Genomic DNA, 25961 nt, shown 5'->3' with positions numbered 1-25961 from the left:
CCCAAGTGAACGCGCCTTTGTGGATTCACTCACGGCTGAGAAGCACTCGCCAAGGGAGGAGTCCCAGATAAGAAGCCCCAAGTGTGGGTGGAGTGGGAAGGTCAAAGTCACAGAAGGGGAGGGTCTGTTCTCCCGAGTAAATGGACAGGGGACAAAAGGGCAGGGGAGATGGCAGGTGCCAGGGGGAGGAAGCCGAAGTTCACAGCCACCAACAAGGCAGAGGAGAACATGCCTGGAGACCCACAGCCGGGGCGACTGGGACCAACTCCCATGCCCACGAGACTGGCATTTTCCCCAGAGGACGCCAACTGGGCCAGATTTCTGGAAGGGGGAGGAATCAACAAAGATTACCTAGCATGCCCCCACTTTTAAAACCCTTTTTCAGGGTCATTATCAATACATGTGGGCTTCCCAGGTGGTGTTAGTGGTAAAGAACCTGCTTGCCAATGCCCAAGATGTAACAGAGGCAGGTTCAATCCCTGGGTAGGAAAGATCCCCTGAAGGAGGGTATGGCAACCCCCTCTGGTATTCTTGCCTGGAGAATTCCATGGGCAGAGGAGCCTGGCGGCCTGCAGTCCATTGGGTCGCAAAGAGTTGGACATGACTGAAGCGACTTCAGTATGCACGCACGCGTGAAAAAAAATAAACAAGAGTACAGTAAACACCTGTCACTCAGGTTTAGCAGGGATCAACATTCCGTGTCAACTGTACTCCTTCCTCCCCCTTCCCTCCATTAATTTTTTTCACACTTCTTTTGCACAGATGGTGGTGGTACATTTACTTACATCTAAATGTGCAAATCTGAGCCGCTCCATATTGACAGATGGAAACATCTGTGCAACCCACACCCCTGTACCATTCCGCACATTCTAATCTCCCCAGATCCTGGGCACCCCTCCTGGGTCAATTCCTGGCTGTCCCCACTCCCTAGGAAGCAACACCCATTCTGAACTGATTCTTCTCCAGATTAGTTTTGCCAGTTCTGGAGTGACAGAGAAATGGAATCATCCAGAGGTATTCTTGTACAAGGCTTATTTCACTCAGCATAACACCTATGAAGACAGAAAGACAGGTTTTAAAATTCCCTTTGGGCCATGCTGCATAGAGATGTCTTTATCACCTTTCTCATGCTATCTTATATGGATAAACTATAAAGCTCTGAGATAAACATTTGAGATAAAGATAACCTGCACTGGGATTCAGAGCTGTGATTTCCAATAAATTACTCAAATCCTGCTTTCTTGCCTGGGTCCCGTGTTCCAGATACTGGTTTCTGCACCTAAAATGTGTGACAACCACCACCCCAGAGCTCTGACCTATGGTGACCTCTGAGAAGCAAGACTGACCACTGTTTTTTTGCCCTGGCTCTTCCTTCTTAAGCAAGTAAACTGGGTACAAGTGGGTTTGTTGCTCAGTTGCTGAGTTGTGTCCGACTCTTTGCAACCCCAAGGAATGCAGCATACCAGACTTCCTTGTCCTTTACCATCTCTCAGAGTTTACTCAAACTCATGTCCCATCAAATCGGTGATGCCATCCAACCATTTCATCCTCTGTCGTCCCCTTCTCCTCCTGCCCTCAATCTTTCCCAGCATCAGGGTCTTTTCCAACGAGTCGGTGCTTTGCATCAGGTGGCCCAAGCATTGGCGCTTCAGTTTCGGCCTTTTCAGTGAATATTCAGGTAAAGCTGTAGTGTTCTCTGCAAACCCCAAAGACGCATCTTCCCACTAAATGGGCAGTTGCTTGAGGAAGGATGCAATCTTGACTCAGTCTTGTATCTACCTGGCCCCGGCATGGTTCTGTGCATAAAGCAGGCTCTCGATAAACACCCATGTTTCTTATTCTTCACTCTTCCTTGAAGATGTCAAGGCCACCCAGGGTTGGGAGGCAACAGAGCAGAGGGCAAGAGCTTGGGCCGCCCTCCTTTCCCCAGGGATTCCACGTCGGCAGGAGTCCTAACACCCGTGCTCGGGGACTGTGCGGGCTGACACAGCCCGGAGCCTGGCCAGGAACAACTTTCCACAAGTCTACAGTGGACACCATCTGGGTCTCTCTGTCTCAGCCTCCCAGTTGGCCCGGTGGATGTGAGCTGCGCTGAAAGCCTTACCACACTCCTTTCCAGGTGTCTGATCCCACTGGGCCGGCACACTGGCCTCGACTAAAATACAGCCAGGAGTGAATCCAGGCTTTATGGCACCTGGAAGTTTATACCATTTGGAGGTCCTCTTAAAGAAATAAAATGCAAAAATAAATAAATAAATACATTTGCAAACTTAAAAAATAAACCAAACCAAGGACCCAGGCAACATAGTATCAGGACCTCTCCGCATCACCATTCCACCTGTAGGCTATCAACCCTGCCAACCTTCCATGCACAAAACAGGGAGTGGGACGGGGATTGTCCTGGCTCAGCTTCCCATCAACCCTACTCCTAGATCCAGCCACCAAAGCCACTGGGTTCTATGTGCTTGAACGCCACTGCATCTGCCCCTCTGTCCACACCCAGCACCACGCTAGTTCGGACCCGAGATACAGCTAACAGCCTGATGACTGTCCACCTTCACCCATCCCTGAGCCAAACTCCAAGCATCCAGTGGTCCTAGCTCCCTTCTCATCACTCTGCTTCATCCTCTCCTGAGCTGCATTCTGCTTCCCAGACACGGCTCCCCTCACGGCCTCCTCAGTGAGGCTGGTCAGTCTTCCGTCCAGAGTCAAAATCACCCCACAGCCACATCCCCCGAAGCCCTCTTGGATGGAAATCGACCTCTCCCTCCAACAAACCCCTACAAGGCTTCAGCTGTCTGGCTCTGATCATATCTGCCCAGGTCATTTTGCCTGGTACTAAGGTGACCTGAGAAGCAAAATGGGGTGGCAGAGCTCCCAAAGGTCAAAAGAGCAAATGCAACTTGCTGGGCTCAGCCATCTCCTCTGCCAAATGGGGATGAGGGCGCTGCACTGCGGAGCGGTGTGGACCAGATGAGGATTAAGTGAGATGATGGCTGGGCACACACTTGAAGACCCAGTGTTCTCAGCACAATATCAGAACCTGGGACCAACCTTGGCTCTGTCATGAACCATAAATCCCCAGTAATAGGCCATCTCACACCACAGTCACTTCAGACCCTCCTCTACCAGGGACTAGCTGCTCCCCTGGCTGCAAAGATTTTGCCTTCCTTCCCATGGTGAGGTCCCAAGTTTTTCACCAAATATAACAGGAAGTAAAGTGTAATGATTAAGAACACATTTTACTCCACAATTTTTTTAAAAAAAGAGCATATGGAGTGTGATGGAATTTTTGTTGAAAGAAACCATTTTTTATCCATTATTAGCAAAAAGGTGGAGGGATACCACCAAAATGTAAATGAAGTGATGATGTATTATTGGAGGTATGATACGACTTTTATTTGGTATTTTTTAAATTGATAATTCCTAGAAATTCTAAAATAAACAGCATCAGTTCAGTTCAGTTGCTCAGTTGTGTCCGACTCTGCGACCCCCTGAATCGCAGCATGCCAGGCCTCCCTGTCCATCACCATCTCTATGAATTCATCCAAACTCATGTCCATCAAGTCAGTGATGCCATCCAGCCATCTCATCCTTTGTCATCCCCTTCTCCTCCTGCCCTCAATCCCTCCCAGCATCAGAGTCTTTTCCAATGAGTCAACTCTTTGCGTGAGGTGGCCAAAGTATTGAAGTTTCAGCTTCAGCATCAGTCCTTCCAATGAATATTCAGGACTGATTTCATTTAGGATGGACTGGTTGGATCTCTTTGCTGTCCAAGGGACTCTCAAGAGTCTTCTCCAATACCACAGTTCAAAAGCATCAATTCTTCAGCACTCAGCTTTCTTTATAGTCCAACTCTCACATCCATACATGACCACTGGAAAAACCATAGCCTTGACTAGACAGACAGCATGCTTTAAATTAAAGTACAGAGCTGGTATGACAGGATAATATTTTTTATAAAACCAGTATTTTCATTATTTTTCCCTTTTTTGCTTCCTAGTTAACCAACTAGGCTACTTTGTTCTCAATGCTTCAGGAAAGGTTTGTTATAATCAAACACAGAAAATTAAGATAAAAAAACAAAGATGCAGATGACAGACGCTGGAGCCACACTTGCCAGGCCCACCACGCTCTAGTGGCAAGGCCACAGGTGGGGCATTAAACCGTTCTGCACATGTTTCCTCATCGGTGCAGTAGGGCAGTGGCTACTTTATAAAGTTTTTGTGAGAATTAACTGAGGAAGTATACACGAAGTGCTCAGAACTATGTCTGGCACTGAGTAAGCTCCACTTTGGAAGAAAAGCTATGACCAATCTAGACAGCATAAAAGCAGAGACATTACTTTGCCAACAAAGGTCCATCTAGTCAAAGCTATGCTTTTTCCAGTAGTCAGGTATGGATGTGAGAGTTGGACTGTAAAGAAAGCTGAGTGCTGAAGAATTGGTGCTTTTGAACTGTGGTGTTGGACAAGACTCTTGAGAGTCCCTTGGACTGCAAGGAGATCAAACCAGTCAATCCTAAAGGAAATCAGTCCTGAATATTCATTGGAAGGACTGATGCTGAAGTTCCAATACTTTGGCCACCTGATGTGAAGAACTGACTCACTGGAAAAGATCGTGATGCTGGGAAAGATTGAAGGCAGGAGAAGGGGACAACAGAGGATGAGATGGATGGATGGCATCACCAACTTGATGGACATGAATTTTAGTAAGCTCTGGGAGTTGGTGATGAACAGGGAAGCCTGGCATGCTGCATCCCATGAGATCTCAAAGAGTTGAACATGACTGAGCAACTGAACTAAACACTCCACTTTTGTAAGAAATCTTTTAGCTTCAATCCCCTCTACCTTTCAGGAGTTCTTGATACTCATTCCTCAACATTTCTGTGATCCTGGGATATCAGCTGGCTTCTGATACTAGACATATAATCCTCTACTGGACTTCTGACACTAGTGAGAAATCCATAACAAAACTGACCACTCCAATGTGAAATGCCAGGTTGGATGTTACAAGCTGAAATCAAGATTGCCGGGAGAAACATCAAAAACTTCAGATATGTAGATGATACCACTCTAATGGCAGAAAGTGAAGAGGAACTAAAGAGCCTCTTGGTGAAGGTGAAAGAGGAGAATGAAAAAGCTGGCTTAAAACTCAACATTCAGAAAATGATCATGGCATCCGGTCCCATCACTTCATGGCAAATAGATGGAGAACAAGTGGAAACTGACAGATTTTATTTTCTTGGGCTTCAAAATCAGTGTGGACGCTGACTGTAGCCATGAAATAAAAAAGACACTTGTTCCTTGAAAGGAAACCTATGACAAATCTAGATAGTGTATTAAAAAGCACAGATATCACTTTGCCAACAAAGGTTCATATAGTCAAAACTATGGTTTTTCCAGTAGCCATGTAAGGATATGAGAGTTGCACCGCAAAGAAGGTTGAGTGCTGAAGAACTGATGCTTTCGAATTGTGGTGCTGGAGAAGACTCTTGAGAGTCCCTTGGACTGCAAGGAGATCAAACCAGTCAATCCTAAAGGAATTCAGTCCTGGATATTCATTGGAAGGACTGATGCTGAAGCTAAAGCTCCAATACTTTGGCCATCTAATGAGAAGAACTGACTCACTGGAAAAGATCCTGATCCTGGGAAAGACTGAAGGCAGGAGAAGGGGAAAACAGACGATGAGAAGGTTGGAAGGCATCACTGACTCGATGGACACGAGTTTGAGCAGTCTCCGGGAGTTGGTGATGAACAGGGAAGCCTGGCGTGCTGCAGTCCATGGCGTCACAAAGAGTTGGACATGACTTAATGACTGAACAACAGTGGCCACTCCAATTAAGCCAAGAACTCTGACTGCAGAATCCACCCCCCACAGCCAGTTCTGTCCTACCACCCTTAAGTTGCATCTCTGGAGGTTTCTGCTGCTGGAGCTTCATCATAGGTTGTTCTTTTACAGTAGATTAATTCTGTCTTGAATTCTGTTTTTCTCCTTCAAATTCAACTTCATAGGTTAAACTTATACATGTAATCTCTGAAGATCAAGGTCAAGAGCAGACAGAGCAGACAGTAGCAGGACAGCGAAGGCGCCAAAACCATTTATGTGCTGTGTACGCTCTCGCACGCTGCTTACCCTCTCTGTGCCTCGATCTCCTTACACTGTATAATGAGGATGTTAATAGGAACTATCTAACTCATAGGGTTGTGTGAAATCAGTGAGCTAAGCCATGTGAAGTGCTTACATCATAATGTACATGGTCAGTCTACTTTGAAAACATGCTATGTGCAAGTCAGACCCCAAAGGCCACACATTCTGTACGACTCCATTTATATGCAATATCGAGAGTTGGCAAATCCACAGAGACAGAAAACGGGTTAGTGGCTGCCAGAGCCTGGGAAGAGGGGAGAATGGAGGGTGAATGCTTCCTTAGGTTCAGGGGTCATGACAAGGCTCTGGAGCTAGACTGTGGTAATGGTTGCCTAACACTGTGAGTGAGTGTGATGGAATGGTTGAAACTTTATCTGTATTTCACCAAAATAAAAACTTTTGCAAAACAATAAGTCAATTTATTACTTATTTTTTGTAAGTAATATAAATAATTATAATTATTACTCAAATTACTACCTGAACCGCTACCATGACATGCGATGTACTAAGTCCCCCACACGGCAAAAGATGAGCGGGAATACTATAGAGTACAAGCAGGGCGGGGGTTATGGGACAAGCTTCACAGACACGGTGGCATCTGAAATGGGTCCTGAGAGACAACTGGACCCTTAGGAGATAAGAATCAGCCAAGAAGAAAGGGAAAGAACAGCAAAGGTACAAAGTGTGAGGGTGAGAACCATCAGGGTGGCAGCCTTGGGGAAGAACCAGGCAGACGGGAAAGCCAAGCCTGAAAAGGGTTTTACATCCGGCGCTCTCACGTACTGTGGGATGTTGGGCAGAAACCTTGCTGCTGAACTTTCTACAAAACTGGAATGCCCGCAGTTCTGCCACGGAGGTGCTACGAGGATTAAAGAAAGCCACAAAAGGCGAAAGCTTCATCTCAACCTAAAACACTACACAGACATAAGGGACGTGACTGTGCAGAGAACACGGCCCCTCAAACACAGCGGCACGCGGCATTCCACTGTTGACTGGGGCCCTCCTGGGGTAGAGGCTGCGGGTGGAGCAGGTTCCCTGGCAGAGCCAGGAGGTAAGCAGTGACAGCGTGAATGAAGGCTGGAACACAGTACATAACCCACCTGAGCGGCCAGACCATGTAGATGCCTGGGAGGGGAGTGGGGGGTGGTCCTTTAACCGTGACATCCTTAGCACACTGATCCTGGGCTACCAAGGCAACGTGAGGGGCCAGGAGATGTGCCCTGTGAATCAATTACAATTCCACTTCCCACCCCAAATGAGCTCCCTTGAAGCAGGGCCCACATTTTTTATCATTTCATATTCCTTGCATGGGGCCTTACACACACTAGTTGATCTCTCTCTGCTTTTGTATTTTGATCTCATGTTTTGCTGTGTGTGTGTGTTGTTTTTAAATTTTTTATTTTGTATTGGAGTATGGTTGAATTACAACATTGTATTAGTTTCAGGTGTACAGCAAAGTGATTTAATTATACACATACATATAGCTATTCATTTTCAGATTCTATTTCCCATACAGGTCATCACAGATATTGAGTAAAGTTCCCTGTGTTATACAGTAGGTTCTTGTTAATGATCTATTTTATATAAAGAACTGTGCATGTTAACCCCAACCTCCTGATTTATCCTCCCCCCACCTTTACTCATAAGTTTGTTTTCTAAGTTTATTATCTCATTCTGCTTTGTAAATAAGATCACCGGTATCATTTTTTACTGTCGTTTTTAACGAATACATGAAACAGATGGCATAAAGCAGAGCTCGTCAGTAAACAGAATGAACTTCAGCTCTTTCGAAAACTCATCTGTGTGGCAGTGCTCATCCTGTGAAGTGAGTTAATAAGATAAATGACACATAACAGTAATCCAAGTACACGCAATGCTTCTTTTCTTCTCTGAAGACGGCACATAATTTTTGCATTTTTCTTCGGAAGTCTTTTTAATGAAGAGGAGCTATCGCCATAGCTTTGAGAACAAAGCTAAACGCTTCTGGACTTCAAAGCAAAGTCAGTCAGCCCTATGTAGAATACGGAAGCATCCCGAATAAGTGCTTCTGACCTTGGACTGCCTGGCTCCCACTGAAACATCCCACATACAGATCCCCTCTTCTTAGCTCCCTCCCTCCAGTCCCCCTGGGATCTGCCACTCCAGCTTGTGTGCAGGGACAGGAGCTGGTCTCCAGCCAGCTGGGCCCCTCCCTGGACTCTGACCCTCACTGTCACTGCCACCCAATACAGACTGAAACTCACTGGGCAGGTGGCTTGGGCCTTGGGCCCCAACAAACAGGAGCCATCAAAGGACTGGAATGGGCTGCCAGGGAGTGCTGCGGGTTAATAACTAACCCTCAAGCACCTTTACAGTGTATTGGGCTTTCCTGGATGAAGCCCACAGCTGTTTCACAGGCAGATGCAGGGCGGGCAGCTTCTTCTGGGCCCTGGGGAGAACCACAGGTTAGTTTGGGAACAGGTAGGGGGACCTCAGAGAGGCAAAGAGGTCTACTGCTGTCACTGGGCCACTGAGAAGAGGAGCCGGGAGGTGCATGCAGGAAACTGCTCTTATTACATGCTAATTACTGCTCATTTGCCACAGGTGAGCAGCCTCTGGCTGTGGAGCAGCAGGCAGGCTCCAAGGCAAAGTCCTGCCACCCCAGAATGACGCTCTGGACCACGTGGCTTTCAAGTGTTTCTTTAGGAGTAAAATCGAGTGGTTCCCACTGCCCTGCCATCTGCTCCACCTGTTTTCTCTCTGCAGTGTTCAAGTTCATTGACTCTACTCCTAAAAATGTCTGCAGGCACCTCTGGCCAGGAGATGGAGAGAAAGGGCTCAAGGGGGTGGGAGCGGAGGGCAGTGGGGGATGGGCGGGAGGTGTTCCGGTAGAATGTAAAGGAACCCAAACAGGAGTAAGATACAGAAAAAGATAACCTCAAGGTCAAGTGTTGGTCACTCACTCGTGTCCGACTCTTTGCAACCCCATGGGCTGTAACCTACCAGGCTCCTCTGTCCAGGCAAGAATACTGAGGTGGGCTGCCATTCCCTTCTCCAGAGGATCTTCCCCACCCAGGGATTAAACACTGGTCTCCTGCATTGCAGGCAGATTCTTTACTGTCTAAGCCACCAGGGGAGACATTCAAAACTACGGTTATGGAGCTGATGAAGAACCGGAAGAAAAAGATACTCTTTTAATTAAATCTACCAGTGACTGGATTTCCCTGGTGGCTCGGATGGTAAAGCGTCTGTCTACAATGCGGGAGACCCAGGTTCGATCCCTGGGACGGGAGGATCCCCTGGAGAAGGAAATGGCAACCCCCTCCAGTACTCTTGCCTGGAGAATCCCATGGATGGAGGAGCCAGGCGGGCTACAGTCCATGGGGTCCCAAAAAGTTGGACACGACTGAGCAACTTCACTTTAATTACATCTACTGAACACTTCTCAAAGATGAGGAATCTGGAGCTTTTCAAAGAAGCAACATCCAATGAAAGATAGGATACCTAGGCTCATAGGCAGGGGCTGAACAGGAGCAGGAATCTTCCAAGTATTATCTCGAGCCTCAGTGCCTTTGCATATGCTGACTGGCCACCAGAAAAGCTGTTCTCCACTGTCCTCAGAACTCAAATCTTCTCTCTGAAATCTTCTGGTTGCCCATGTTTCCTCTCCCAGTCCTCCCACCTTAGCCCTTTCTTTAAGCTTATCTGAATTTCCCCTGGGCAAATTCATTTCACACCAGGTGTAATGAATTGTCTCCACTCAAGCTTCTCAAGGACAAGGAACTTGCCTCACTGTTCTCTGTGTGCTGAGTCAGATGCTTTAAGTGATGCTTGTACCAACTGTACCTCAGGGGAACCAAATGTTGAGGATGCCATCGAGGAAATCCACAGTGGGAAACTCTAAGACAGATGGCCCAACTCCTTCAACAAATGGGGAAGAAAAGGAGGGGAGAAGGGAAAACTCCAGATTAAGAGCTTTAGCTAAACTGTGGGGCAGAGAAAAAGGAGATAATGTTGGTCAAAGGACACAAACTTTCAGTCATAAAATAAAAAATTCTGGGATCTAAATGACAGCGTGATGATGCGATAGTTAATTATAATGTAGAGTATACCTGAAATCTGCCAAGATACACACACAAATGGTGACTAGAGAAGCGATGGATACGTTAATTACCTCGATGTGCAGTGACCATTTCACAAGGCAGACGTATATCAAATCAACATGCGTTACATCTCAAATAAACAGCATTTTTATTTGTCAATTATGCCTCAATAAAGCAAGGGAAAATAACATTTCAAAAAATTCTTAAAGAGGTTTAGATAGACTATCAACCAAACACACTCAAAGGACCTTGGTGTGACAACCAAATAAGAAAATTTGAACACTGACCATATATCTGAGGCTAAAAGACAACTATTAATTATTTTTAGGTGTTGTGATAATATTGTGAATAGTTTTTTAGAAAACACAGCCCTTATCTTTTAGATAACTGGGATTTTGTTTTGGAACTTTTTTAAAAAGAATCAGGAAGGAACAGATAAAAGAATACAAGTGAAAAGAGAGGGGCCACATTAATAAGTGATGAAGTTTAACAATGGGTACTTAAGTTATGTTCGTTATATGATGGGTACTTAGGGCTCTCTCTGCTTTTGACTGCACTTAAAATTTCAATTAATAAAAACTGGAAGGAAAGTAGGCAGAATTGAATGAAGACTACACATCCCGCAACTGCTCACCAGCAGCAACAGACTTCAGCTAATTCACAGCGAAATGGAAGACGGAACGTTCATTTCCACTTAGGGAGGAAAGGCAAGGGGGACTTACATGGACGTGTTCTCCCTTGTTCCACTGAGTTGAGCTCAGAAGAGGAAGTGGGTATGGGAGACAACCTCATCAAGGCCAGCAGAGCAAGGAGCCGAACACAATGAGAAAAATAGAACCCAACTAAAAAACAGGCAAATGGGAGAGGGGTTCAGGATTGGGAACTCATGTACACCCGTGGCTGATTCATGTCAATGTATGGCAAAACCAATATGGTATTGTAAAGCAAAATAAAGTAAAAATAAAAATTAAAAAAGCAAACAGGCAAACATCATAGAACACAGCATACCAGGAAGAAATGCATGTATGGTCCATAAACACAGGCAAAGATCCTCAACCTATCAACAACTGGGAAGAAGTGAAGACTACAGTGAGTTCCCACTAACTCCCGCAAGACTGGTAAAATAAAACAGAAAAGCTGCCCAACGCGCAGGGCTGAAGAATGGATTAGCAGACGCTTTTATGTACTGCAGGGACTCTGGAAAACAATTTCATATGATCTTAAAAGGCCCTGCCTGCCACCCTCCCAGCGACGGGTATATACCCAGGAGAGACGCTGGCTTGCAAACGTGCACCAGGAGACCAATTTCAGGAGGTTCAAAGCGCCATTTTTTCCCCTAATAGCTCCAAACTGAAAACATCCCAAATGTCCACCGACAAAGGATAAATATATTCGGGTATATTCATGCAGCACAGCAAGAAGTCCAGCCATCTCATCAATATGGATAAACTTCAGACAGAATATTGAGTGAAAAATCCATATACTATAAAGTTCACAAACATGCAGGATGAACAGTCTGTCTTTTAGGGAAACATACATATGAGGCAAACCCATCAAAAAAGGAATGAGATAAACTTCAGGGGTGGGGGAAGGGAAGGCAATTAGGGAGGAACGTGGGTGGGGGATTAACAGCACTGGTGAGGCTCTTTGTTCTTAAGCTGGGTGGTAGGTACACGGATGTTTGTTACATTAATTTTTTTAGTATTTATTTATTTACTTATTTGGCAGCACGGGTCTTAGTTGCGACACGTGGGATTGTCCATCTTCACTGCAGGACATGTGGGATCTAGTTTTCCAACCGGGGATGGAACCTGGGCCCCCTGCATTGGGAGTGTGGAGTCTTAGCCACTGGACCACCAGGGAAGTCCCTACTTTTCTTTAAAACCAGTCATATTACAAATACTCTTTTGATTCTGTATTTCATCATTAAAAGATTTAAAGACTGACTGGACAGAGGACTTGCCAACACTGAGCAACTCTGACAAAAGACCAGACAACCTGGGAGAAGGATTAGCCAAAAAAGGAAGAGTCCCAGGTAAGAGGAGCCAGGATGCCAAGAACAATACCCCGAGGGGTGGGTGGAGGACATCCAAGTCTCTGCCATCGGTGAACGGCAAGGCCATCGGTGAACGGCAGGGCAGAGTTAGGAAGGCCCAGACACGAAGAAAAGTCTGTAACTCGGATGAATGGGTCAACAAACTGTGGCGTGTCTGCACACCGGAATACCATTCAGCCTTTAAAAAGCTGACCCATGCTACCACTTGGATGGACCTTGAAGACATTATGCTAAGTGAAAGAAGCCAGACGCAAAGGACAAGGACGGTATGACTCCACTTACGAGAGGGAGCTGGGGGAGTCAGATTCACAGAGACAGAAAGCAGATTAGAGGCTGCCAGGGGCTACGGGGAAGGAGGAATGGGGAGTTCGAGCTTACTGGACATGGTTTTAGTTGGGGATGATGAAAATGTTCTGGAGATGAACAGCGGCGGTCTTGCATAACAATGTGCACATACTTTGAAGTGTACACCTAAAAATGGTTAAAATGGTCAATTTTATGCTACTTACGTATTATCACAGTTTTAAAAATCCATATTTCAAAGAAGGTGCAGCTGAGCAAGCAAGCTGGAAGGATAAAGGAGAGATGCTACCAAGCCTACCTCAAGCCCCTTGAACACACATAAGACATGACACAGATGACAACAGCGTTCAGGCATGAAGTGGGCATGGAAGAGACACCACAGAGCCAACGGAGGCTGACCCTGCAGGCACCCGAGGAACCAGGCGGTCCACATCCTCCTGGCAGGGCCAGCTTCCCTGGGCGAGTCTGCCCCTGGGACCGGGCTCAGTGCCGGGAAACAAAGACACTCCAGATGACCCCATGGATGGCACAGGTCCCTGGGGATGCCACCCTCCAGTTCACAACTTCTAGAAGGAAATGCTGGGCACTCAGCCAACTGGGACACTGGGGGAAAGAACCTACAAGACATGCTGAGAAATGGTAGACAGAACCCAAATGCCAGAGATGCTGTAAAGCAAAGAGGTTCAGCAAAGGCAGGGCAATTTACAGCATGAAATTCTAATCTGTCAAATTACAAAAGATGCTGACCTTCCCTCGGAGTTCTGGAGAGCACACCTTTCATGGGCTAGGGGTAGAGCACTAAAGAATGGGTCAGGAAACCCAGATTCAATTCTGGCTCCACCCTACTTACAGCGGAGTGGCCTGGAGACCTGCGTAAAGGGGATAATAACACCTTCCCAGATGGTAGCAATTAAGGGAAGTAACACAGATTCTGTGAGCCTGGGGGGTAGGCGAGCCAACAGGCAAGATACCAGGTGCTGTGACTGACAACCTTCAACCCCAAGAGACAGGTAGGAACAGGTATTATTATACACATACACAAACTTCTGTAAGTAATTCAGAATAAGCCGAAAAGAAGGCACCAAACTGGGTGAAAAGTATGTCTGGAAGGCTTGGATAAGAGGAAAAAAGGTTTTTTTTTTAATAAAAAAAGGATATAAAAGGCTGCACACCATGTTTATAAACAGGGATGCAAAAGTGCAAAGATTGAAGGGAGGGGTGAAACCAACCAGTCGCTATGCAGCAGGATGGGAATATATAAAATGTTTCTCTCTAGGATAATTTTAGTGTTGTTCTATTAAACACTCTTTTAAAATGTAGCCTATTTCCAAACTCAGCCTTGAAGAATTATGGGCCTCAAACCAGAAAGCGCTCTGGTTGAAACCACACTCACCCAGTATGACTTACAGGTGTGAATCCCATGCATGGGAACCCCAAGTGGCCTGGAAAGGGGGCCACCATTCTGAGGCTCAGGGTCCCCATCAATCCTGGGGCAGGCTCCACCCACCCCCACTCCGCCCAGACCCAGTCCTGGTCAGACGACCTTCCCCGACACAAACCTCTTCTAGCCCAAAGCTAGAGTCTGCCTTAATATGTGACACCGGTAGGGTTTTTTCAATCAGTCTCTTGGGCCCTGATTCTCCCCTCTCACAAATAAGGTATAAGAACAGTGACCACCGAAAGAGGTTTGGTGAGGATTCAACAGTCACTTAAGCACTTAGCACAGTATCAGCACACTGTGATCCCCTGACTCTTACCAGCTTGAGACCCTCCTCTGTGCTTCAGAGGTTGCTCACTCACTCCTTCAAGATTTGGGGGCTTAGCCGGCGCTCACAATCATCCCTACTCACAAGGAGCTGGAAGCCCAGCCAGTGGGGTTTCCTGGCTCCCATCCTCCCTGCATCTGCACCTGCTGCTTCATCCACTGCAATGCCTTCTGAGCAACTCTTAACAGCGGAACCTCCTAGGCAACCTTCCGGACAACTCAGTGTCACTCGGGGCATCGAACCTTCTCCAAATCCAGCCCACGGTTCCATCGCTCACCCCCTCGCCACCCCTCGTGGGGTTCCGAGTTATCTCCTGACACTGTCTCCCACCTTCTAGACTGGAACTCTCTCCCCAGTCCTGTACCCCTCCCAATGCTTCATGCAGGGTAAGTGCACAACCAGTCCTGGGTGACTGAAAACACTGTGGCCAAACAAAAGCATTGTGGGGAACAAAAATAAGCCAGAAATTAAAATCAAGTGGGACTAGTGAGATACATCCACTGTCGAGAGAAGCCGAAGAGGCTGCAGAATGAGATGAGAGACCCTAGGGCAGAGGAGGCAGCCCTGGGATTGCTATAGGATTACCCACCCACCTATGCCAGATCAGCCCCAGCTGGGAGCAGGGCCTAAGCTCCCTGGGCAGGTGAGAGCCTCCCCAAAACAGGTGTCCAGAACACAAGCCCTCAGATGCAAGGGGAGTCTGTGGCCACATCAATGGGACTGCTAAGCTACCAGAAAGCAGAGGTGATTGGTGGGGAAGGGCTCCAAGGATGAGGACCCCACTCCTTAGCCAGGCTTTAGGTAGCATACAGCTCAGATGGCCACAGGGAGCTCCCCACCCCAGCTAAGGATCCCAGGGGCTGTAAAGTAGTGGGGGCAGAAGGGTCTCATCCTAAAGAGCCCCAAACTTGGGGTCTAGATCCCTATTCAATTTGCTATAGAGGTGGGGAAAGAGATTTTACTGTTATCAACCCATGTAAATTCATCATTTTAAATAACATATTCAGAACTAAAAACAAAGAGAAAAGTACAGATGGACACACACACACACACACGACAGTTTTAAAAGTGGTTATCTCTGATGAGATTTTAGATGTTTTTAACTTCTCCTCCATCTCTATATTTTCTAATCTTTCTGCTGCCAACGTGTTCTCCTGTGAAATGCAAGTGGGGGAGGAAAACACATGCCAACCACCAAAAAAAAAAAAAAAAACCCCACCAACATGAATCAGCAGCTGACCCTGCCTGCAAGCAGCTGCCACGGGCCCGAGGAGGAAGCCCCAGTGCAAAGAACCAGATTCCTGCAGAAGAAACACTCTGGGCAGCATGGAGGAGGCTGGAGACAGGAGTCAGGCCATAGAGAAGGATGGGACACGGGTTTTGAGGACAAGTTGTGGGTGGAGGATTTCTGCAGTGATGGAGTGGAGTTTTTTCTAAGTCCCTACACAAGAATGTAGGAGAAAGGCTATCTCCCCGTATCACGGACCTGACCCCTACCACAATCTTTTGCTGTTTCAGAATTAAACAGACCTGCGCCTTCATCCACAACAGTGCACTAGGGACAGAACTCAATGAGACTATGCACGTGAAAGCTCTTAACCAGTTAATATTTGTTTTGTCCTGGACTTGCACAGGGTCATGTTCCTGGTGCTGGAGAGGCTTGCAGACACCCCCACCCTGCATATTAACGGCAAGTGAGGAACCAGAGTTAAGAGAGGGCACCTCTGTCCCATTTGGGATGGTCACCATCCACCTCTCCTGCCTTCTCCCCTTCCCCACCTGCCCTCCTTTGAAAACAAAGATATGTTTTAAAAATACATAAACCCATGACACACTTATCCGAGGGCCCCCATGGCCTCATTCATAGTCCAGGATGAGTTCGAGCGGGGTAAGCCCTGGAGGGCCGCCTTGAGCCATTACCAGCCCTCACAAGGAAGAAAAAGCAAGCCACCTGAAGTCTGGGAGAAGGCAGGGTGTTCATGGCATCAGGGACCTCAGGAGTGAGTGGAGATGAGGAGCTGCCTTCTCACGGGTCTTATGTGGTCCTCCATTTCTTCCCACACCTGAGAGTGAAGATACCCCTGTCCTCCAAGTTAGACCCCACTCCTCACTTCCCTCACACTCAATCAACAGCCCCACCTTGGGGAACACACCAGCACTCAGTCCCTTCTCCACCCCAGGCCCTCATCACCCCTCACCTGGATTACTGCAACAGCGGAACTGTCTCCAGAGCGGGAATGGTCTCCATTCCCTCTCCCAGCCCAGCCTGCACTCCGGGGTGGCAAAGACAGGCTCCCTACAGTGCAGGTGTGAGCCTGCCAACCCCCAGCTTGGAGGCTGCTGCTCTCATCCTCACTGTCTGAAGCCCCTTTTAATGCACAGTGCGGCTGCCCTCTGCTCTCTCAGTTCAGAGCCAGTGTTTTTCAAAGGGTGTGAAGGGGACCACTGTGTCGGAATCGCACGCCCAAGGTACCGATTCGAAGTCCAGCTTCCTAAACTAATCAGAAATTCTGGAGGTGAGCTCTGCACAGCTGAACTGGAGTCAAGAAAATCCCAGATGCACTCTTTGTGTACACTGAAGTTAGAAAATGCTTTTGCTGGAGTTTCCCGTTGTTTGTAAATGCCGAGAACATATCTGGCCCCCTGCCATGATGCTATGTTAGGACTCGGGCCAGCCACCTTACTGCTGATCCAACACATCTCCAAAGGCGAGACTGGTTCCCAAAGATGCACCTGACACCTCCTCACCGAGTGACCAAGGGAGTCACTTTATATCCCCAGGCCTCTGTGTCCCATACATACGATGGGTGGATATGTGTTGTCTAGGGTCCCTTACGATCTTCATGCTGTATCACGTATGTTCTGTTAGGTCTGAGGCTCCAGTCCTGAAATTCTAAGGACTGGCATTTTTCTTTCTACTTCGGAGTGTAAGTGGGGGGTGAAAAGTGAAAGTGTCAGTAGCTTAGTCCGACTCTTTGCAACCCCATGGACTATTGCCCACCACACTCCTCTGTCCATGGGATTCTCCAGGCAAGGACACCAGAGTGGGCTGCCCTTCACTCTTCCAGGAGATCTTCCTGACCCAGGGTTTGAACCTAGATCTCCTGCACTATAGATGGATTCATTACCATTTGAGCCACTGTGTGGGAGGGGGTGGGGCGGGTAGCATTCTTTTCTCATTCAAAGTGAAACTTTATATTATAAAGTATCACTCTTACTACACCCAGTTTCCAATTTACAATAAGGGAGAGCCAAGCAATTAGCCTTCCTGGCACGGCTTTTTTTTTTTTGCCAAGCCATGCAGCTTATGGGATCTTAGTTCCCTGACCAGGGATCAAACCCAGGCCCTTGGCAGTGAAAGCGCAGAGTTCTAACCACTGAACAACCAGGGATTCCCACCTTTTTTTTTTTTTTTATGTTCATTCTAGAAAATTTCCCAATCCCTTTTCACAGGCCAAAGAGGAGGCACAGAGATGTGTGTAAGATGACAGCCTACCAGCAACCCTTCAGCACCCTGCTGCTTCCTAAGGCCTTTTCATACCCTTTTAGATGTATAATCCTCCCATTTTAAAGACCAGAAAATCGAGGTTCAAGGATGGCACAGCCAGACTGCACAACTCAAACGTGCACCTTCCCACCCTGAAACTCTCCATGCTTGCCCTGTACCACCCAAGTCCACACTGAGCTCAGAGACGGTGAAAGCAACTGCGCCAAACCTCCCACTGGCCAACGGGGCATGCCCTGCAGGGCATGGGAGGGAGTGCTAACCAGCCAGCCACACCCCTTCCTGGCTCTCCACACAGAGCTGCTGGAAGCCTGCGCATGCAAGGGAGGAAGGAGACAGGGCTGAGCAACAGCCGCACGAGCAAAAGCGATGCCAGGGATTTAGTCAACAGAGAGCTAATATGAGTCAACAGCGGGTGCCGCTGCCAAACACACTAATGGGATCTTCAGCAGCATTAACAGAAGGGAAGAGTCTGGGGCAGGCCGAGGGAGTCCTGCCCTGCTCTGGCCAGACCACACCTGAGGGCTGGGCCTGGCAGGGCGGGGCCTCGGAGGGGGACGAACCTTCTGAGCCAGCACCCAGGTTTCTGAAGAGGAGCAGCTCTGGTGGGGCACTCTGGTCTGTATGGTGGGCCAACGCCTCCCCTGGGAGCTGGGTTGGCACAGAAAGCCCACTCCAGATTGCCCATTATAGATGGATTCTTTTTTTTCCCCAAAGATCCTGATGCACAGCAAAGGTTAAGAACACACAGGCGTGCGAGAGGATGAGACCCACCACCTGGGGAAGGGGGCTCCAGGCTCCATCAGGGAAGCATCACTCGAGAAGACAATTACAGCTGCTTCTTCCTTTGTTATATATAACAGCGGGGCCGTGGCATGGCCAAGAAGTGGCTGACTCCCTGAAACAACAGGGAGTCTAAAAATGCATAAGGGGCACTGGATTTGAGATCCTAGAGCCACAAGCATCAAAGTCTCCAGGAAGTCCTCCTGATTCATCCATCCCCCAGCACCCTATCTGGTGAGCCTGTGATCACTGTAAGATCACTTACAGTAAAAAGACACACTGCCACCTGTGTTTCTCAAGGGCTTCAAGGCCACGTCTCATTCACCTTTGGGTCCACAGCCCAGCGAAAAACCAAGGTGCCCCAGCACAATCCCACTGAGGGCCTTGTGTTTGAAGCACTTCTGGAACACAGGCCTCCTGACGAGGGCTAATAAAACGGCTTATGACAATGCCTAAGCATGGTTAGTATGCTGAGCAGAGAATGCATGACGCTACCAACACCAGAGAGTTTTAATTACAAAAGAGCCATAGTTAGCCTGGCAAGTGTGCTTTGTGCCTGAGCAAGTGACTGGAGACAGAAAATCCAGCTTAGGGAGATGGCGGTCAAAGGTAAATCCGGTATACCAGGCCGCAAAGCCATCCCAGGGCCCAAGAAGCGGTAAAAATTCAGGAATGCAGGGGACGAGAAGAATGACCAGTGGGACTAAATGCCAAAAAAGGACAGTATAAAAAGTGAGCTTGGTGAAATGGGGCTGAGAAGAAGCACAGATGCTACAGCTTCATGGAGGCCGGGCTGCTTGGAGCCCATGCTGTACTGGCACTGAGACTCTGAGGATGACTGTGGGAGACTGTGATGCAGATCTAACAGTGAATAAATCTTTCAGTCAATGAGCTGTGCTTCCTGGTGAATTCTTCTCCATCTTTCCTCCCCAAGCAAGGGCACAGATGACCAAAGCCAACATTTGCTCTGGACCTGCCTAAGGGCAGCACATATACATTATATGCATGTCTATATAAATAAAATTGGAAGTTCACTAAATAACATCTTAAGGCATCCCATTGGACGTCCCTGGTGAATACAGTGGATAAGAATCCGCCTGCCAATGCAAGGAACACAAGTTCGATTCCTGGTCTGGGAAGATCCCACATGCTGCAGAGCAGCTAAACCGCTATGCCACAACTACTGCAGCCTGTGTGCCTAGGGCCTGTGCTCCCCAACAAGAGAAGCCACCGAAGCTAGAAGCCTGCACACCGCCAGTGAAGAGTAGCCCCCTCCCCCTACGGCTCTCTCTGCAACTAGGTAAAAACCCAAGCAGCAGGGAAGACCCAATGTAACCGAAAAATAAATAAATAAATAAATTTTCTTTTACAAAAAGGAAACAAATCTGCCATTGTAAGAAAACCTAGTGAATTCTTCTGTCAAGTAGCCTTTAATTAAGCGAAGAAACCTTTAGGATGCAAAACCTGCCTCTGCCATGCTGGGCCAGGGCTCCGCCAGCTGAGGTAAGTCAGCCTTCGCATCCCAACCTGTTCATCTGGGTACCTGTTTGGGTCTATTCACCACGCATGCATTTTTACCGGGTTTGCATTTTTCATCTCAGAGACACCACTTAAGCCTGCCGCAGAAACCTGACAAACGCAATACATTTCATAAACGAACCATCTCAGGGGAACAGACAAGAAAATCATCAGCAGTGAGCGTTGTCAAAGTTCCCAACCAGAGCATTCCTTTCGCAGATCTGAGATGCAGAACGCGCCACATCCTCTCCACACACCAGCTGCCCGCTCCAGAAGCAACCCACTCACCTCTCCTCCACTCGGCTCGGCCCGCCCCTCTCCCCTTTTTCAAGCCTCCTCTCCCAGCAGAATAAAAAGCTGGAGAGCCCAGTCTTGGAAAAACAGTAACATTTTAATACTATTTTAAAGACAACTGCTCTGAGCACTGGAATGTTGGCTCCTTTTCCATGAATAAAAAGGCCCCCGAAGGGTATTATCGTAACAAAATGATATCCTATGGAGAGCACCAGGAACCACAAAAATAAAATCGCCATAAACTGAAACTGTCTCAAAATTAAACCTAACACAAGGAAACATTAAACCGCAGGCCAGGCAGGCTCTGATTTTCCCATCTAAAACCCTTACAGGTTCCCAGCCAGTTCTCTCCTGACGTCCAATTTCCCCAACCCGAGAAGGTCTGAATGCTTTCTTTAGAAGTCCGGGTATGTTATTCCGCCCGCCCCGCTTGAAACCCTCGGGACGATCTGTAACATTCATCTAAAGCTCAATCATTTCTGTGTCCTCAGTCACACCCAAAGAATCCCAAAGGCAACGTCTGCCGCAGCGCCGGGTGCACAGTAGGCGCCCCATTAATGTGCGGATTCGATCTGATCAGATCTGGCCCCTTGGGCTAGAAAGACCCGCTGGTGGCCGGACGCCCTGGCGGGGACAGCAGCGCCAGCCGAGCTCTCCGCTGCAGGGGGCGGGGTGCAACCACCTGTGGGCGGGTGGCCCGGGCTGAGGCCGCGGCGCAGCCGCCCTGGGGTGCCTCCGCGGCTCCCTGCACAGACCCCGGGGAAAGTCCGGCGCCCCAGGCCCGGGGGCACCCGGGGTCCGACTCCCAGCGGCCCAGAAGGGAGCTCTGCCGCTGCAAAGTTGACCCGATCAGCGAGAGTCGATTCTCGAGTTAGCTCCCAAGTCGCCCAACCCCCTGTGAGGCAGCGGGCCAGACGGGCTGTTTAGGATGGGATGAAGGGGTGGGGAGCGCCCAGATGGGGACTGGAAAGAGCAGAAATACTCCCCTGACTCCCTCCCAAACTTGGGGCACCTGCCGGCCAGGAGGCGAGCGGGCTTCTCCTCCCCTGCCTTCCCACCACGGCCTGGTGGCGAGTCTGTGGGGGCAAACGGGCTACCCCGGGGCAGCCCCGCCTTGTTTCGACATTCTCTAAACGACAGCCCAGCTCCAAGAAGGCCGCTGCAGGAACCTCAAAGACCTCAGGGGAACAACAGTCACCCGCGCCAGGGGGCGGGGACTTGGGACTTGAGGGGGCGCGGGCCAGGGATGGGGCCCCCCGGAAGAGAGCAGAATGGGGTGGCCAGAGAGGGAACCAGGACTAGGAGTGCGCGCAGAAGGGGGAGGGGATCCCAGAGAGGTACAAGGGGAGCGCCCCAGAGGGGAGCATCGGGGGAAGGGAACTGCCCCACGGGCCCCGGGGTGCCAGTGGCCCGGACCGGCTCCGTCACTCACCGGCAGGTCCACGCTCACTTCGGTACCGTCGAGCAGGAAGACGCGGCAGTAGAGGGTGGCCTTGGAGGCTCCGGCGGCAGAGATGTGCACGGCCGCGCCGCCCGTGAGTAGGGGCCCGCCGCCGGCCGGGAACACGCTGCCCCCGGGTGCGGCGGGCAGCGTGGAGACAGCGGCGGCCGGGCCCCCCCGCGGGCCCCCGTCGCGCTCGTCCCCCAGCCCGGCGGCCCCGCGCCCTGCCGTGCCCCGCGCGTAGCGCTGCATGGAGCGGCGGCCAAAGGTCCGGCGCAGAAACCGCAGCATCCTGGCTGGGGGCGTCCCCTGCCTCCGCCCCCTGCGCCGCTGCCGCTGCGCCGCCGCCCGGGAGTGCCCCGCGACGCCGTCAGTGCCAGCGCCCGCCCGCGCCTCCTCCCGCCGGCTGCGGCCCGGGGCTCGCTCCCGCCGAGGCCGAGGCCGCGCTCCGGGTGCCTGCGGGGCGCGCCGGCCGGGCCAGCGCCGACTGCGAGTGGCCGCGGGCGGGAGGGCGCGCTCGGGGCGGCCCGGCAGCCGTCCCGCCGCCGCCTCCGCCGCCACGCGCTCTGCCGGGCCGGCGGCCTGCGCTCGCGGCCGAGGAGCCGCTGCCGACGGCCGGCCGCGGGCGGCCCGGGGGCTGCGGGGGGCGCGGGGGCGGGCTGCCGGCTGCTCCCGCGCCGCGAGCCGGCCGAGGGCCAGCCGGAGCAGGGCGCCTGCGTGCTCCTGGCGCGCTCGCTCCCACTCGCCGCGCCCCGGACCGAGGAGGCCCCGCCGAGTACCCGCTCCCCAGGCGCCTTTTCCTGCGCCCGCAGCCCCCGCCTCCCACCTGGGAGGCTGCACCTCCAGCCGCCGCTGCCGCCGCCGCCGCCGCCGCCGCCGCCGCCGCCGGGACTGCAGCACGCCCTCCTCCCTCGGGGCTGCGCCGGGTATTTGCAAACCGAGTCTGTGCTGCCCCCTGCCGGCCCGAGCGCCCCCTGCTGCTGTAGGTGTGCTCACGTGTGTACACGTAGGTGAGCACACACGTGTTTCCGGCGCCTCGAGCCCTGAAGACGCCCGAGGGTCTCCCCTTGCCTAGTTTGTAAACCCAGGCTGCATGCCCTCAGGGGAGCTATGCCCGGGAGGCCGAGAGAAAAACGCAGGAAGCGAAGGCCCTGCTAGGCCCTCAGTTTCCCTTTCTGGAAAAGGATGGGGGTGGGGTGGACTAGGTAATCTACCAGGTCCCCACAACTTAAATTCTGTCAGTTTAAAATCTCAAAGCTGAAAGGGCCCTTTCTGCCATTCCAGTCCGATGGACACATTCCAGATAAGGAAATTGAGGCCAGGCTAGGAGAGGTGTACTTTTCCAATGGACTACGCAGAAAAACACCTTTCCTCAAGGAACTCGTGTCCAGTATGGAGAAATGTGCGTGTGTGCGTGCGTGTGTGTTCAGTCGCTCAGTCCTGTCTTTTTGCCATCCACAGAGGCCCGCATAAATAGCCACAACTTATAAGAGTGAAGGCTGAAGAAGTTACTGAGGAGCAGAGCAGAACTGACGCGTTAGGAGGTAGTCTATGAGGATACACGGAGAATATTGGAGGCAGAGGAAATGTTTATAAACTATGCTCCTCAGGTATACAATGCTCCCCAGGTTCAAGGACTGGTTCAAGGAGAAGTGGGTTGTCCAGTGTGGTTGAAGGAAGGTCAGGCCTCTTGAGAACAGCACTGCTTTTCTTCTGTGTGTGCCTGACACTGTGCTAAGCCCTTCTCATTCATCATCTCACTAAATCCTCAGGACAGCCTGGTTCCATAAATGGTTTTATCCCCATTGTACGGAGGAGGAAATTGAAGCTTAGAGAGCTTAAGAGACTTGCTCCAGATTTCATTTCAAATAGGGGCTCGTTTGCTGGGATTTAAAGCTGTTGCTCCTAACCACTGCCAGGCTGAGGCATGTGGCATGGTTTCTGAGAGACCTGGACAGAGGCAGTGGCCACAGCAAAGGGGAAAGAGAAAGAGAAGGATGAATTCAGGAGGTATTCCAAAATCGACATTTACTGAGGATTAGGCACTGTCTTAGGTGATTTCATGGATGGTATTTTCATTACCCTCATTCCAACCTTTCTAGATATTCTGTTTATCCCCCATTGACTTAGGTGGAGTTTGGGGCTTAGAGAAGTAACATCCTTGCCTGAGGTCTCAGAGCTCCTGAATGGCAGCAGCCAGTACCCTCCCCTGTGGCCTGATGTTTCTCTTATGACTCCACAGGGGTCTACCTGGTGACAGTGTATTCTGAGGGTGCACCTGCAATCAGCCTTCCAATGTCCACTCTGCTCCTCTCCCCCCAAGACTTAATAGAATACTGTCAGCAAACGTGTTCAAAGGGGACCCAGTCTGCTTACGGTTTACAAGGGTAGCCCGTTTCCTACTCTATAGCCCAGAAGTGCTCTGGGAGACTGAATAATGGTCCTCTGAAGATATTCACTTCTCAGTCCCCAGAACCTGCTCCTGAATATGTTCCTGCACATGGCAAAAGGGACTTCACAGGTATTCCTTATAAATTCAGGAATTTGAGGTAGGGAGGTTATCCTGGGTTATCTGGGTAGCACCAATATAATCACAAAGGCCCTTGTAAAAAGGAGACAGGAGAGTCGGGGACAAAGAAAGAGATGTGACCGTGGGAGCAGAAGTCAGCTCGATGTGTCCAGGAGTCAAGGAGTGGAGGCAGAGGCTGGAAGCTGGAAGAGGCACGGAACAATTATCCCATGTATTTTAGAAGGAACACAGCCTTGGTTTTTACTGCAGCCTGTAAAATCTGACTCTGACTTCTGACCTTCAGAACTGTAAGAGAATGCATTTGTGTTTTAAACCACTTAGGTGATGGTGATTTATTCCAGTGATAAGGAGACTCATACAAGTGCAGTCTTAAATCATGTTAGTTCGGTGCACTACATTTTTCCAAGCGTCTTGGCACTGTCATAGTGCCATCCCTCTCAAAGGAACTGTCATTCCGTTTCTACGTATCATCTGTCCTTCTCTCCCACTAAATGCTGAGCTCCATGAAGACAGGAGTTTTTTCTTATTCATCACGGTAACCCCACCCAGCACCTAGCCTGCTCCCTGACCAATAGTCAGCATTCAATAAATGCTTGTTGAATGAATGCAGGATCAGATTTCATTGTCATAGTAGCCAGTGGGGTGGGTATTGCCTTTGCCTTTTAGAAATAGAGAAAATGAAGGTTGGAGTCGAGTCCAGGCTCATACTCGCCTCTCCTGACTCCAGCTCCCAAGTGCTGCCGACAGTACCATGTCATTCAGAATCCCACGGGGACTCCAGATTGCATTCATTTTACCTGTACCGCCTCTGTCCTGGGCACTGTCAACTCACTGATAGAACTGATCTCATTCAGTCTTCATCACAATAGTGATTTTTTAAAAATATATATTTGCTTATTTGGCTGTGCTGAGTCTTAGCTGTAGCACTCAGGATCTTTAATTGTGGCACATGGGATCTAGCTCCCTGACCAGAGATTGAACTTGCTTCCCCTCTATTGGGAGTGCAGAGTCTTAGCCACTGGACCACCGGGGAAGTCCCCGCAGTAGTGATTTAAGCACTGTTTTCTCCACCACACAGAGGAGAAACAGAGTTTCAGGACTTTCTTTGATTAAATTTCACGTTGCTCAAGTTTCCTCCCCAGAATTTCCACATTTGAATAGTAAGGTTGCATTTTGTCTGTTCACAGTGTATTTCAGTGATCGCTCTTTCTTCATCTTGGCATTTTAGACCATAAAAATTCCTTCCGTCTTATCCAAGCCCTGTACCAGCCCTTCAGAAATTTTAATTGCCGTTTCTCGGACCTTCTCTGAGAAGGCCTACAATACTGTGGCCACCTGATGTGAAGAACTGACTCATTTGAAAAGACCCTGATGCTGGGGAAGATTGAAGGCAGGAGGAGAAGGGGACAACAGAGGATGAGAGGGTCAGATGGTATCACCGACTCAATGGACATGTTTAAGTAAACTCCAGAAGTTGGTGATGGACAGAGAGGCCGGGTCCATGGGGTCATAAAGAGTCGGACACGACTTAGTG

The 25961-nt window shown here is 49.7% G+C and overlaps 1 protein-coding gene across 17 annotated transcripts in view; it reads right to left on the bottom strand.

Annotated features, from left to right (window-relative positions):
• EPB41L4B (erythrocyte membrane protein band 4.1 like 4B) overlaps positions 1-22841 on the bottom strand; it is a 144185-nt gene extending 121344 nt beyond the window's left edge. For 15 of the 17 annotated variants that reach the window (XM_069575485.1, XM_069575486.1, XM_069575491.1 and 12 more), the window contains exon 1: positions 21889-22382. In XM_069575485.1, the coding sequence (XP_069431586.1) occupies positions 21889-22188 (300 nt within the window). In that variant the 5' untranslated portion in view covers positions 22189-22382. Of the gene's footprint in view, positions 1-21888 lie in introns of all 17 variants that reach the window. The other 2 variants (XM_069575498.1, XM_069575484.1) reach the window with 2 other exon arrangements.
• Positions 22842-25961: the final 3120 nt, after the last annotated feature.

This window comes from Ovis canadensis, chromosome 2 (genome assembly GCF_042477335.2).
Source record: "Ovis canadensis isolate MfBH-ARS-UI-01 breed Bighorn chromosome 2, ARS-UI_OviCan_v2, whole genome shotgun sequence".
Taxonomy (NCBI): Eukaryota; Metazoa; Chordata; class Mammalia; order Artiodactyla; family Bovidae; genus Ovis; species Ovis canadensis.
This window is presented reverse-complemented; position numbering and strand designations above follow the sequence as displayed.